This window comes from Taudactylus pleione, unplaced genomic scaffold (genome assembly GCF_031769625.1).
Source record: "Taudactylus pleione unplaced genomic scaffold, aTauple2 ptg000191l, whole genome shotgun sequence".
NCBI lineage: Eukaryota > Metazoa > Chordata > Amphibia > Anura > Myobatrachidae > Taudactylus > Taudactylus pleione.
Window position 1 is genome coordinate 2597901 of NW_028284593.1, and position 16136 is coordinate 2614036.

The window sequence follows — 16136 nt, forward strand, 5'->3', positions numbered from 1 at the left end:
AGTTAGCCCACTGTAGTTAGCTCCTTCTAGTAATTAGCCGCCTGTAGTTAGCCCCCTGTAGTTAGCCACCTGTAGAAAAAAACACAAACACTTACCTTTATCCCCGCTCCAGTGCTGCTGCCGTCCATACCCTGGCGTCCGCTCCTCGGCACTATGGGAGTGACGTCATTACGTCACTCCCATAGTGCTCTGCGGGACCCGGAAGACAGAGCTCACTCCTGAGCTCCGTCCCCGGCGTCCGCTCCTCGGCACTATGGGAGTGACGTCATTACATCACTCCCATAGTGCCCTGCGGGACCCGGAAGACGGAGGGAGCTCCGTCCTCCGGCTGCCGCCGGGAGTTTGAATAGGAGGCGGGCGCCCGCTGGTAACACACTCAGCGGGTGCAGGGGGAGCGACCGCACCCCCTGCACCCTGCGTAGTTACTACTACTGCCCCCGTCGCCCCCAAGCTACCCAGCGCCTCCAAGCCACCGCGGGGGCTGCGGGGGCAGTAGTTACGCCACTTGTTGGCTTTGCAGGTGAGCATCAGGATTTGTGGGCCTAGATGGTGGAGTCAGTAGGGCTGAAAAACTTGCACTTTCCAATACAAAGTGGTGGCAGGATCATGGTGTGCTTTGCAGAGTTCAGCTGTTGCCCATATGTGCACCCTTGTTTGCACTTAAATGGGGAAAAAAATATATATATAAAATGTTTTTTTTTTTTCATACTGCAGAACAGGATTATTTAAATGAGTTTGTGAGAATGGAAGTACCGGTAATAGTCGTTCCCTGCTTCATAGGTGGGAGCACAGCCTTTTGCCTTTTCCAGGACTTTCTTTCTCTTGGTGGTCAGAGGTACTGGAAACTAAATTTCATCCTGTACTTTTAATGAGATGCATTTTGCCACTTCCAAGTGCAAGTAGATGCTGCGTGCATTACATAGTGTAATAAATATACATAAGATAGTGATACATGCAATATATACTGTTGCAATGTACTCTCACTGTTATAACGAACAAGGCAAAAAAAATAGGATAAACTAAGCAGAAGAATTAGGAGCAATAAGGGAGGTTGGATTTCATACTAAGAATTAAGGGTTTATTTATTAAGTATCAGGTTAAAAAACCTGCGCGATTCCAAGCGTGTTTATGCCAGACATTTAAAATAGCAATGCTTTTACTAGCCCTGTTCTAGTAAAACCATGGTCATTTTACATTTCGGGTATAAACAAGATGGGAAGTGCTGGGTTATAGAACCTGATGCTTAGTAAATTAACCCCTTACACATTTTAAATTGTATCCAAAATAGCAGATATTACCCCTTTTTACAGGGATGTTGCCAAAGAGTGCAGGTCAACTTTTTATAGGGCTCTACAGTAATGAGTACTGAAAAAAAAGAAGTATAGCAAGTGTAATAATAGTGGTCATTGTAGTCTAGCAAAGCTCTACACAACTATTTGTTCCTATTTAATTTGAAGAATAAAATGCTAGAACTTAAGAATCATATCTCATCTGTCTAGTGCTAATCTGCCCGTGGGACACAGACTGCATTTAAAGAGATCAATAGTTTTCATCTGGAATCCAAGAGAGACTATCAGCTGAGTGCATTGTGCTATCATCATTTATTTTTTGTCTCCTTGTCCATACAAGTAAACCTGAACTTCAGATGACGCCCAGTTAAGGCCCATTCAACTGGCACTCCCCGCTACTTCAAAAAACACACCTACCCACTTACATTATCAGAGCATACGGGAAACAAACAAAGCTGCAATATAATGAGATCATGCATTTTCCACAGCACAGAGATACTGAGTGTACACACTGAAACATACAAGTTGTAAGGAATGGAACAGTTTCAGTTAACACTTAAGTGAGAGAAAGGTGTTGCATACCATACAGTAAGCAGAAGCTCTAGAAAGACGCTTACACTTTATGCTTTTGACTAACAATGATCAACATGTGGTATACGAGTTGCTTACCGCTGCAAAGAACAAAAGATTATAGGAAACATTAATGGATCATTATCATTACAGGCTGACCTTAATACCCCAAATGTTTACAATAGATCCTGCTTTCCAGCAGCCCTAGTACAGTCATTCTCTCAGTTCATATGGCACAAAACAGTCCCCATCATGTCCAGTCCTGCTGGGTGTGCCTTCTACCTAGTCTTGGTAAAAAAGGGTCTACAATATATAAAGACCTGTGCTGGATTTGCACATTTACCTGAACTCTAAGGGTGCATACACACCAGGACGATATCGGCACGATTAAGGTAATTGGAACGATGAATCGTGTAAATCGCATAGTGTGTACGCACAATTGCGCGCTCCCGCTGGTCGTATGCTGCACAGACAATCATAAGATAACGCATACGATAAGGTGCCAATCGCACAGTGTGTACGGACAACCGGACGATCAGCCCACTGTACACTGTACAGCGCATTCGATTTGACGATTCAACAAATCGTCAAATCTTATGCGAAATTGGACAGTGTGTACGCTCAATTTAGGAAGTTCTGCCTTCAAGGGAAATTGGATAGGAAATCGGAACGATTACAAATCGTTCAGGCGTGTACCCTGCCTAAGACAAACGTGTAAAAGGGGATAATAAAAACACTTCACAAAATAAATAAATCTCACAGGGCTCAGTTAATGACATTCAATTTGTTAATGCTACAACTGCTACCGGCACAGCAGCGCAGACGGTGTAATGGTTAGCGTTACTGCCTCACAGCACTGAGGTCGTGGGTTCGATTCCCACTATGGCCCCTAACTGTGTGGAGTATATTCTCCCTGTGCTTGCGTGGGTTTCCTGCGGGTGCTCCGGTTTCCTCCCACACTCCAAAAATATACTGGTAGGTTAATTGGGTCCCAACAAAAATTACCCCTAGTGTGTAAGTGTGTGAGCATGTGGCAGGGAATATAGATTGTAAGCTCCACTGGGGCAGGTACTGATGTGAATGGTACAGCTCTGCGGAATATGTGTGCGCGCTATATAAATAACTGGTAATAAATAAATAATAATAAATACCATTAGAAGGGTAATTATCTAATTAGCCGTGAAGGGTGCAAGTTGCTGTTAAGGCGTTAAAACGCTGGCAATGGCACCGCAGAACCTGAATTCACAACATTTTTCTAGGAGCGCTATGGGACTGCGAGCACTTTTATGCAAAAATCGGACTGCCGTCAAGTGCGGCTGTTGTCTCGATGACTCGCACACACAAGATCATTACATGTAATTGGATTAAACCCTAAGTGTCCATTGGAGTATTTAATTAAAAGGTAGACGATGCGCAAACGATGCGATGACGTTAGCGATTTCCCTTGAACTTTCACCGGCACCTCCTCGGCTCTCCAGGACACGATATGATGCTTAAAAGTGTCCAATCTGACCAACAATCTATTGTGCGTCCTTAACAATTTCCAGTGCGTCGTGTACGACTGTAAGCAAGATCTGAAGAAACGAAGGACGACCCACAGGATCACGCATCGGCATCGTTACCGTGAGTGGACACTCACAATTTGCACGATTTGTCTTTCCGATGCATCGAAATCGGGCAAATCGTGCAAAGTATTGTCTAGTTAGACTTACAATGTGAGTAAATTAATACGGGTTAAAAAGTACACAGATGTTGGACATGAATTTGTACACAATCTTTCAAACTAAAGACTATAATATATACTGTATATATTTCAGTTTATTTAAGTGTGGTTACAAAAGTCAGGGACTCAGAAAAGCTTTGAAAGGTAGCATCTGCATTCCCCAAATTCTAGAATAGTTATATAAAACTAAGATGTCTTCAGAGATTCACAACACATCAGCCCATCAACACATGTGAGTGACACCCCACACTCTGGTAACAACAGCCGGAAAACACTATGTACTGTATTATACTGTAATTAATATTGAAATATAAATATATATGTATATATATAACCAATGAATGATGTTTCACTTATGATAACCCAACTATTAGGTGCAGAGAGCATCGGATACCGTTTTGTGGATGCGGAGTGTATAAACTAAAATGTATACAGCAATGATGTTGTATTTGAATTCCAATTAGAGAGCAATATTTTGATAGCATGAACTTAATAGCCAGCACAGTGCTAGAGTAGGTTGTTTGTGATACAATAACTTTAATAAATATAATGAGAACCCTGAAACTGTAAATTGACAAAATGTCATGTAAGACAGGTGAAATATTTATGCAGGTAAGATCACTCTAAGCACCAGGGGTGGCTTATACACCAGGAAGATTCAAAGCAGGTGACATAAAGCACCTCAGTGTTATCTTATACATTAACACATACAGTATATGCACTAGTATTAAGTCAAACATTAGTCAATAGGAAAAGCACATTTGCATGTTCCTGTGGCATCAGCTTGGTGAATAGTATAACTTCGGTATACACACAAAAGAAGCTTTCAATATTAAAACTAAATGTGTATTCATTCAAATGTCATCCTAGATGAGGATATATAAAAGGAATTTCCAATGCAATAAGTCACTAATGAGTTAGGCAGTAAAGATGAAATGCAATCCCTCGGATGCAAGTATCGATTTATGAAATAACATCACATAACCTCCTTTGCTTTCAAGATATTAAATTACAAAGAGGATGTGGCGACAAATAAAACAGCCACTAGGAGATACATCAACATATTGGATTTGGGGAGGGGAGGAAGAACCTCATTTTTTAGTTGACAAGCAAAGTGTAAGTACAACACACAAAGCCTCTCATTAGACTGCTGTGCATTTAATAACAAGCATTAACATTTCTATGCAGGCCGGAACACAAAACCCATGCCAGAGAGTCGGCCAGTTGCAGCAATCACAATGTGGTGCAGGAGTGGAGATTCTTCTGTGGCATTTGCTGGGATAGGAGGACAATGCAGAGAATAAGATGCAGGCAGCCTCCCATTCCAAGCTGCGACTTTGCATGCAGGAATGCATCTATCCGCTTTGTGGAGACAGTGCTCAGAGAGAAATGAATGGTAACTCATCCAAAGGATAACGTACACGAGGTGCATCTATGCATCATATGGAAATACCAAGGGGAAATCTACTGCCTGTGCTTCCCACCCAGCTCTCCAATATGTCACACTACAGCTATCATAGGGAGTATGGCATGTGACAACATAATAATAACAAGTTAACACACTCAGTACCATGTATCAATTCAAAGTACAGAGAAGATGAACTTGCTTGGCTCAGCTATACCATGCTCCGCATAATAAATAACCTACTGAGACAAGCAGAGGTCCCACATGTGCTTGATATGTACCGCTGCATCCTTTATTACTTCATTATCCAGCAGGATGCTACAGTCATATCGGACGGAACGAAACTATGAATAAATTAACTCGTTGACTACACACAGAAAAAGTACAGTCGGATGCTGCAGCCACACTAGATGTAAGTCTAAATACTCAGCGCCGACATAAGTACTGTAGACAGGGATGCCCAGCTTGTTGCCACTCCAGCGTGGCACACACAATACATCTGCACACAGCGTAGGATGCCGCCCCCCAGCTAGGACAAACTTAGCATGCACCCCCACTGTCTTTATGAACTTGAGTTGTGGCTAAACTTCTCCCCCACACATTGGCAACAGCGCCCGTTCTGCAGTGTGCGGCTCAGCAGTCTGCAGCAGCAGGGGTCCGAGACGAACAGACAGACGGACACAGCCGGGACTGGCACACTGACCTGTTGGAGTTCTGCAGGCATTTATGCTGGTCTAAAGTCCAACACGGCACACGCGGCAAGTCCCAGCCTCTCTGCCCGGGCGCAGCACACACAGGGTGACAGCTCTCAGCCCAACCTCGGCTATTTTATTCCACTACAGAGATCCAGTTACAGATCTCATCTGCATTGAAGCAGGACAGGGAGAAAACAAGACAGGCGATGCCCAATAATTTCCAAATCATCCGGTGCAGAAGCAGATCCTCCGGATTTTAGATTCTCCAGGAAAGCAAAGATCCTTTGTATGTGCTCATTCCCCTTTTCTCTCTCCTCCTGTCCCTGCCAGACTGCTGCCTCCCCACAGCCAGCAAAGAAGTCTGTGCAAGCGCAATCCCCCTCCTCTGAGGGTGGGAGTAGATAGACGGTCACAGCTGGGAGCTCAAATAAAGCACTCTCAGGCCACACCCAGCAGACAGGCAGCAGCGAGCAGCTCAGTCCCAGCAGCAGCCCCGTGTGCGCCTGTGAGAGAGCCAGGGGAACATCTAGGAGGGTGAGATAACTGAGGGGCACGGTAATGGAGGGAAGGCGTCACAATACCTCAGAATGAGACCATTGCTGAATAAAATGAGTCTGAACAGCAGCTATTACCTACTTGTCAGAGTAATATTGTTACTGTAACTACTGATCTTTAATATATTATTCCCTTACAACAGGGGTGGGAACCATTTTTCTGCCGAGGGCCATTTTGATATATATCATTATTATTTGCAGGCCACACCCCCTCTGAGACTTGTCACATGGTGGAGGAGCCACAATCGCCTGTGATTACAGCAATACCTGGAGCACCCTGAGGATTCTTCGGGGAGCTGTAAGGGCAGCGGTGTGACCGTCTGAAGCGTCCTAAGGCATAGATTCTGGCTGCAGGGTGCCATTCTAGACACTCTGCTAGCAAGATGTGGATAGCAGAAAAAGCTCAGAGAGCCAGACCAAATGATTCCGGGGCGGGCCTTATACGGCCCCCGGGCCTGAGGGTCCCCATCCCTGCCTTACATCGAGGTATATATATCAATACTTGCCATTTTTAGAGTAAAGTAACAAATCTTATTGCCACTTTTCACATTAGCATTTCTTCAATATTTTAGCTACCGAAGAGGTGTTTCACTAACTCACCCTCTGGAAATGTGTACAGCCTGTAACATGTTCTGCATCAGCGTAATGCAGATGTGATACCCCCTTGTTTGTCTGAGGCCATATGCAAGTTGGCCATTGTTTGGTAAATTGGTTGAACAGACCAGAACGAAATTAGAGGAGCTGCTGAGATTTCGCCACGGAACGCCTCTAGATAAATTGGAGAAGCAGTAATAAGAGTTTATTTCTAGGGAAAATGTGGGAAAAGGGAGACATCTCCCTTTGATAAAAAATACCCCATAAACTTTTAAATTCTCTTTCTCAGTTGTATAGAATATTCATTATCCCTTAATTTCTATAAAAGTAGGTGAAAATTAACATTTTCACTTTTGTAGAAATTAAGTATCAGGGCCATTCATTATAAAGGTATCACAGGGGATATCATGGATATTTCCTGCTTACCTTTCAGTTCTGATCTGATCTGCTCTACTATTGTATGGGGGCCAAAATTAATCAAGCTCCAAAAATACTAAAGTGAGAACCTTTGCAATCTTCAGATGGCTGTGATTCCGGACCCTCGCTCCTTTCTATGGAAAATCAGGATCTGCGTGCGCATGCGTGAACACTGCAGCATCAGACTCGAACTTCGGGGTCAGGTGTCCCCATCCAGGAGCAATGTTGAATTACTCCTGTGTTTTAGTATCCAACACTGTAACTCACAGCAAGTTGGATACTTAATTATTGGGAGCCACAGGACCCCCAAAAAAGAACAGGCTCAATAGGCAGAAAACAGAGAATTAGATTCACTGGGTACATTGTTTAGTCTACTTTTATTAGACTATGGGACGTATATTGCTCAAAGAAAGTGCGCACAAAAAAGTATCTACCCATATCCAGAGCTGTACGCATCTTGAGATCCACCTGCATCTGTTTGTAGGATTTGCGCATTATTTGTAACTAGTCATCATTATCACTGTGCACTTGCACCTGCCCTATACTAGGTATAAAAGATATACCCCTAAAAAGGTGTATTGTCGCTTACATCCAGGTGTGCCTAGCTTGCATTTGCTCACTGAACTCTGCCTACATTAGAAAACCCCATCACACCCGCATTTCATTTCTTCGGTTGTTCGTGTCATAGAAATGTATATAATTCTGCATCACTTATTGTGCATGCCCATTTCTTTGGAGCACCAAATTTGGCAGAGTGATGTAGTTTGAACAGGATTAGTTTTTTACCTAGGTTTGAACTTCGTCAGGGCCACAGACTATCACACAATCCCTAATAATGGGGACACTCATAAATTACACAGGTTCCAGGGCTTGCTCAAGTGGAAATTGGCAGTCTGCCAAAAACCTGTGTGAAAGCTGCAAAAGTATCCTTTTAACCTCACAGTCTGCACAAATGTCTAACTGTATGACTCATGCAAGTTAATATTATATCCAGAGTCATTTTTAAAGTGACCATATATAGCAGTCAGCCCCCCTGTGTTTGCATGCAGGGTCATAACTAGAACTTTGGGGGCCACATAGCAGAAAAAACACATACATTTGCCCCTACACAGAGCCCATTCATGTTATGCCACACAGAATCCATTCAGATTATGCCACACAGTAGTACCCCTTACACACATTATGCCACGCAGTAGTAGTGCCCTTTATACATTATACCACACAGTAATGTCCCTTACATACTATACCACACAATAATGCCTTTTACAGATTATGCCACATAGCAGTAGTACCCTATATAACACATTATTTCACACAATAGCTCCTTACACATTGCCACACAGTAATGCCCCTTACACATTATGCCCCCCCGGCAACTCATCTCACCAGGACAAGGACAATAAAACAAATAAAGACTGCAGGTGTACTTCAGGTTCCAGTCTTCAACATGGGCAATGCCAGGTATCCTAACTAGTAATACATAAAAGAGGCTAAACTGAGCAGTATATTTAGTAGAAAAAGTCTGTTAAAGGGATGGTTCCAAAGTTTGAGGAGTTTGGACTTGATGTGACATTTACTGCTTGTCACAGTGATTTTCCTACTACTGTGCAGTATGTACTTAATAGTTGTGGTGATGCCTCCCGAGCAGGGTTGGACTGGCCCACAGGGGCAGGGCCATAACTAGGGTAGTGTGACCATTGCCACCGCACAGGGCACGGGGGCGCTGTTCGAGCCTTTCAATTATCTGTTTATAATCATTCTCACTTGTAGCTTCCTCTTATTTTATCCCCAGCATCTCCTGGCCTCCCCATCTTCTCCCTGGCCCTTCCCCATGAGGCCATGCCCCTTTTTTGGGTACGTTTTGTCCCCATTTGAAAAATAGGGGGGGCGCCAATGCTCTTTCTGGCACAGGGCACCAAAAAGTCTACTTACGGCTCTGCACAGAAAACAGGGAAAATTCCCGGTGGACCCCACTGCCTGAGGGCCTCTCCTAGGTGTCAGGTTCCAGACCTCAAATCATACATTGTTACTGTATTAGATGGTCAGTTACCTGGTGGGGTAGTACTACTGATCAACATGGGTGCTTGGCTCTTTTCTATAGAAACTACAACAAGATTTGCCTATTGGTTAGCCAAGCATCTGTGGTGGCTGGCCACAACCCTTAAGCATGGGCCCCCACCACTGCATTCCCCCAGTGGGCCCTTCATGCCCCAGTCCGACACTGCTCCCGAGAGCAGAGGGTGTGCATGCATGAGGGTGGGCACACATCTCCAAGATGTGTGCTGGGCAGAGATCCCAGAATATTGGTGCAAACGAACATGTTTTGCAGGTGGAATGAGTTGCACTTTGTAAATGACCTTTTCTTTTTTTTTTCAACTGACAATATTCTATGTTAGGATGGTTACACATGGGTACCACTTTCCCAGCTAGAAAAACAAGTAATAGGGGCATCCAGTAGGGCTGTCCAAATTCCCAAAAGTTAGGGTAAATGTGGGATCTATGTGTACCAGGCTCTTAGGGCTAGCTAGCACCACAGCAGGTAACTAAACATTATAATAATATGGGGCTGATGGAGAGGTGAACTCAGTCCATTTGCAGAGACTATCTTGCATTTTTTCGTTCTGTGCAAGCTTCAGAGCCAAACATACGCAATACAGGGGATGCAGAGTTCTACTTAAACCAAACGCATCTTTACTTGTGAGCGATGGGATGAAACAGTGCTGCAATAGGGCATTCCCGCATAAACAAAGTTAAATTAGGGTGTGTATATCTAATTTCAGAATATGCATAAATACATCTATTTTCAGACAGATCTTCTGCACCTACAGTAGTATAGGGCTGTCGCAAGTGTGCTATGATTATGAAGACTATCAAACCAAGCATACAGATAGGGGCTGTCCAGCCTCACAGATGCTGCACACAGGTGAAAATAGGGATTTTGGACCTGATTCACTACCGATCGCAACTGTGATAACGCATGCAATTGGCCGATTGTTGCGTTCTGCGCATGCGTATTCATAGTGCACGAACCAGTCACTGCAGTGAATACGCAGACCCATCGCAGAGTGATTGACAGGAGGTGCCGTTTGTCAGAGGTAACAGGTGGGGGCGGTGGTCGGTGAAACGCAGGTGTGCCAGTGCATTTGAACGCCGTTGCATGGGCATGCATAAATTATCCACTGCGATGCAACACACTGCTTGAGTACTCATAGCGTGCGATGAGGTTAGCAATTCCTAAGTAAGGTCAGAGCTTGTGCAAGTGTGCGTGAGGCTGCGATGGTACTCTATGTTATCAATGGTTTCGCAGTCTTGCTAGGAAATCCGGATGTGCGTAAGGTAAAGTGGGCGTCCTTATATTTTGCTGCAACAGCATAGCGATCTCAGTGGATTACCATACTATGGCAGTGAGAATGCGTGCATAATCGCTATTGCAATCGCAGATGCGATCCGTAATCCGTAGCCCTTAGTTCCATGAATGCAATAAGGAAGCAATTACGACCAACTTTTGTTCAACTTTGCATCAGCCCCTAACTATTTAAAACTTGTGACAACAACACAATACTTTACTAATATCTTAGTGAATCCCCCTCCTTTTTTAATTTAATTTAATTGGCTGATAATTAAGGTAAATAAATTATTATTTCAGTCACAGAACATCAAATTGCTACATTATAAATTTTTTTTTTCCATCTACCTAGATCACTAGAGCGATATAATCCCTGCCTAAGGTAAATAAAATGAGGAAAACTGTCATGAAACAAGGAATCAGGGACCTTAGCACTGCATCATCTGTATGATCTTAGAGAGTTCCACAGCACAAATAGATTTTCCCTGCGCTGTCCCTGGGGAATCTCACTCTGCAGCATCTATATACTCCTCCTGCAGAGATTGAAGGTGGGAGTGCCTCGGACATGGGGGGACTTCAGTAAACATTCAAGCACTGCGCATCTTCCGTACTGGAATATACTTCTTAACCCCCAAGCTCCTGCATACCGCATACTTGCCTACTTTTGAAAAAGCATTTCGGGGAGATTGTAAAAGCGACACCTATGAGTGCTGCGGTAAAGTGGGCGTGTACTACTACATCTGAGGGTGTGTCATAAAACTGACTTACATCCAAATGTAAATGAGCCCTAAAGCAGTAATACCCCTTTTCCACCTAAATTCCGGGTCTAACCCGGAGTTGGAACAAAGTTCCTATCCGGATCAGACCCGGAATTTTGCCGGCGCTGACTCGGGATATTCCCGAGTCAGCGCCGCTCACACCGCAGTTGGGTCTGCATAGACCCGGCTTTTGCGGAGTGAAAGTGGACGCTTGGAGATGACGTCATCTCCAAGCGCCACTGAGGCCGGACTAATCGGCCGGCTAGCAGCGCACTCCAGGTCATCGTGACCCGGAGTGCGCTGTTCCCATAGCAGGGTTTCACGGGCTACGCCCGTGTTAAACCCTGCTAGTTACCTGGGTTGGATTGCCGGGTCACTCGACCCAGCGATCCAACCCTCTGCCCTTTTACACCAGGGAGCTGCCCGGGTTAACCCTTCAAAAGCCCGGGTTTTAGCTCCGGTGTAAAAGGGGTATTAGTAAGATCTACCTGGTAATGAAAACACACTTATACTATTCAAGGGCCGGATTAAGGTCTGCGGGGGCCCCTGGGCCCCTGGGCAACAACTTGTGGGGGACTCTATGTAACCGCTATATATATATATATATATATATATATACACACACACACACACACACACACAGTATATCTGTATATATAACTATACACACACACACTCATATATAGGTGTTAGTGTGTATATACACACATATATACATATACTGTGTGTGTGTGTATGCACACTATACATTATATATGTATAAAATATGTATATATAAAGCACACACAATATATGTATATATATATATATATACACAGTCAGGTGCAAAAATGTTGGGACATTGACAGAATTTTCATATTTTGGCCTCTACTCACCACCACAATGGCTTTGAAATTAAACAAACAAGATGTGCTTTAACTGCAGACTTTCAGATTTAATTTGAGGGCAATTACATCCAAATCAGGTGAACGTTGTAGGAATTACAACGGTTTCTATATGTGCCTCCCACTTTTTAAGGGGCCAAAAGTAATGGGACTATCAACTCAAAAGCTATTTCATGGACAGGTGTGGGCTATTCCCTCATTATTACATTATCAATTAAGCAGGTAAAAGGTCTGGAGTTGATTCTAGATGTGACATTTGCATTTGGAATCAGTTGCTGTCGACTCTCAATATGAGATCCAAAGAGCTGTCACTATCAGTGAAGCAAGCCATCATTAGGCTGAAAAATCAAAACAAACCCATCAGAGAGATAGCAAAAACATTAGGTGTGGCCAAATCAACTGTTTGGAACATTCTTAAAAAGAAAGAACGCACCGGAGAGCTCAGCAACACCAAAAGACCCGGAAGACCACGGAAAACAACTGTGGTGGATGACAGAAGAATTATTTCCCTGGTGAAGAAAAACCCCTTCACAACAGTTGGCCAAATCAAGAACACTATCCAGGAGGCAGGTGTATATGTGTCAAAGTCAACAATCAAGAGAAGACTTCACAAGAGTGAATATAGAGGGTTCACCACAAGATGTAAACTATTGGTGAGCCTCAAAAACAGGAAGACCAGATTAGAGTTTGCCAAACAACATCTAAAAAAGCCATTACAATCCTGGAACAACATCCTATGGACAGATGAGACAAAAATCAACTTGTACCAGAGTGTTGGGAAGAGAAGAGTATGGAGAAGGAAAGGAACTGCTCATGATCCAAAACATACCACCTCATCAGTGAAGCATGGTGGTGGTAGTATCATGGTGTGGGCATGTATGGCTGCCAATGGAACTGGTTCCCTTGTATTTATTGATGATGTGACTGCTGACAAAAGCAGCAGAATGAATTCTGAAGTGTTTCGGGCAATATTATATGCTCATATTCAGTCAAATGCTTCAGAACTCATTGGACAGCGCATCACAGTGCAGATGGACAATGACCCGAAGCATACTGCAAAAGCAACCAAAGAGTTTTTTAAGGCTAAAAGTGGAATGTTATGCAATGGCCAAGTAAATCCCCTGACCTGAATCCGATTGAGGATGCATTTCACTTGATGAAGACAAAACTGAAGGGAAAATGCCCCAAGAACAAGCAGGAACTGAAGACATTTGCAGTAGAGGCCTGGCAGAGCATCACCAGGGATGAAACCCAGCGTCTGGTGATGTCTATGCGTTCCAGACTTAAGGCTGTAATTGCCTGCAAAGAATTTGCAACAAAGTATTAAAAAGTGAAAGTTAGATTTAGGATTGTTTAGTTTGTCCCATTACTTTTGGCCCCTTAAAAAGTGGGAGGCACATATAGAAACAGTTGTAATTCCTACACCGTTCACCTGATTTGGATGTAATTACCCTCAAATTAAATCTGAAAGTCGGCAGTTAAAGCACATCTTGTTTGTTTCATTTTAAAGCCATTGTGGTGGTGAATAGAGGCCAAATTATGAAAATTCTGTCAATGTCCCAATATTTATGCATCTGACTGTATATATATATATATATATATATATATACATACACACACATACAGTATATATGGCTATATATAGCTATATATACTGTGTATGTACACACATAATGTGTGTATGTGTGTGTATATATATATATATACATACATACACACACGTGTGTGTATATACACAGTATATATAGCTATATACATATACATGTTTGTTTGTGTGTGTATACACACTAAGGGCTATAATAATTGCCTGTCATCGCTCTGCACCGCTGAGGTGCACCAAGAGGGAACCATGACTCAACTCTTCTTTATGTTGGAGCGGCGCCTCGGCTCCCTCTGACTGTCACTGACTGCGGCCACTGAGGAGCTTCCTACAGTCAAAGTCTAGCGAGATGATGACATCAAATCTCGCGAGACTCTGACTGTAGAAAGCTCCTCGGCGGCTGCTGTTAGGGAACAGCCGCCGACAAGGACAATAGCGGCATCGGCGCCTGGGAGACAGCTAAATGCTATAAATAGCAGCGGTGACTCTGGGCAGTGTGTGGGGGCCCCTTATGTGTGGGGGCCCCGGGACGATCGCCTCCTTCGCCCTCCCTATAATCCAGCCCTGTACTTTTCAGACAATGCTAGTAGTCATAGGGATCATTGTGCCTTATTACCAAGGCAGGGAAATAATACTAATGATCCCATTTAAATGTATATATCTCTGTTATTTTATATATATATATATATATATATATATATATAACAGTTTCATATCGGGGGCAAAATGCATTCAGGGAGATTGCCAGGCTCTTCAGGGAGTCAGGGAAATTGTTATTTCAGTGAGTCTCCCTGGCAATCAGGGAGAGTTGGCAAGTATGGCATAGAGTACCGTCTCCTTTACTAGCACTATGGGAGAGATACCTGGTGCCTATGCTTCCACGATGCCACATTATGAACTACTTCCAAGCCCTTTTACAGAGAGTAAAACAGGAATGCAGGTGAGAGAGCTGTGCTGTACTCGGATCTGTGACATGTCAAAGATACAGATGTGGAAGTTTACAAGGGCCAAAGAAGAAGCCAAATGAAGCCTAAAAATGTTTTCCTTAATTAAGGGGAGCAAATTTGCAGGTTTTCCACTCAGCTTGATGAGGGGGCAGACATTAGAACAATGTACTCAGAGCTGGCCCTAGGCGTAGGCAACCTAGGCAAATGCTTAAATGCATTTGGAATGCCTATGGGCATTCCAAGCCTAGGGCCAGATGATGTTTGGGGCACCTGGATGGCAGCTTTCTGACTACTGTGATAGGAGCTCAGCTCTGATCTGGCAGCAGACATTGGGAAGCAGCGGAATGGGGCACCTGGACAGGCGGACGGCTGCTCTGGCTCAGCATCAACAGCAGGGAGAAGACTGTCTGGGCAGTGGGCAGCAACTAAAATGGCCGCTGGGGAAGGGCTGCTGCTCATGCCCAGACACAGCAGTTCCTCCTCCCATGGGCCTTGGAGTCTAGCAGGCTGAGCCTGCACTGACTGCCTGCAGCCTGCAAGACACCCCCCACCAAGCACAGGAAGGAGCTGCAAAATAATTTCAGGGGCGGACGCATGGCAGCTCCGCTTCACAGGCAGCCAGCCAGCTTTAAAAAGTAAGTTCTGTAAAAATGTTTTGTTTCAGCTCAGCATGTATGAGTGAGGGGTGCTGAGCTGTCTGCTGTGAGGGGTGCTGGTGCTGTATGCTGGCCGGGTAAGGGGTGATTGATGATGGGCGTTGCTGGATGCTGCACCTGCTGTGATCTGTACTGCTGGGTAAGGGGTGCAGTACTGGCAGAGGGGTTTTGTATGAGGGGTGCTGTGCAGGAAGAGGAGTGATGGGTGAGGGGAGAATGTGCCCTATAGAATGTCAGACACGCTGCACTAATGAGAGAAGATAGCAGGAGGCTCTTTAATGGCGGACAGCTGAATAGAATCCTGACAGAGAGGAATATCAAGAATCTGAAAAGGAGTGCCCTGGAGAAGACAGAAGAAGCATACAGGTGAAGAAAACAGTTACGTGTTTTAACACAAAAAAGAAGATTCTGGGCTGGGGCATGACACATAAGGGGGAAAAGAGGCAGCATAGGATGGGAGAACAGCACAGTTGGGGAAGGGGAGCACAACACAGCGAGACCATGCCCCATTTTGTGAGGCCACACCCCTTTTCAGAATCCCACATGAGAGGGGCACCAGACAAAATCTTGCCTAGGGCAGTCATTTAGCTATTGCTGGCTCTGAATGTACTTATATTCTGGATGGGTAGAATAACATAGATTAAAATTAATATTATATCATATCTACTGTACTATTAATAATTTTAAATGGGATGTAG

General features: G+C 44.1%; 1 protein-coding gene across 8 annotated transcripts in view; it reads right to left on the minus strand.

The window, feature by feature from the left end:
* ARVCF (ARVCF delta catenin family member) overlaps nt 1-16136 on the minus strand; it is a 974893-nt gene that overhangs the window by 216886 nt on the left and 741871 nt on the right. Inside the window, exon 1 of one of the 8 annotated variants that reach the window (XM_088476677.1) lies at nt 5691-6084. The exons of the other annotated variants lie outside the window; for them this stretch is intronic. Coding sequence (XP_088332803.1) covers nt 5691-5711 — 21 coding nt within the window. The 5' untranslated portion in view covers nt 5712-6084. Of the gene's footprint in view, nt 1-5690; nt 6085-16136 lie in introns of those variants that run through there. 8 annotated transcript variants of the gene reach the window in all.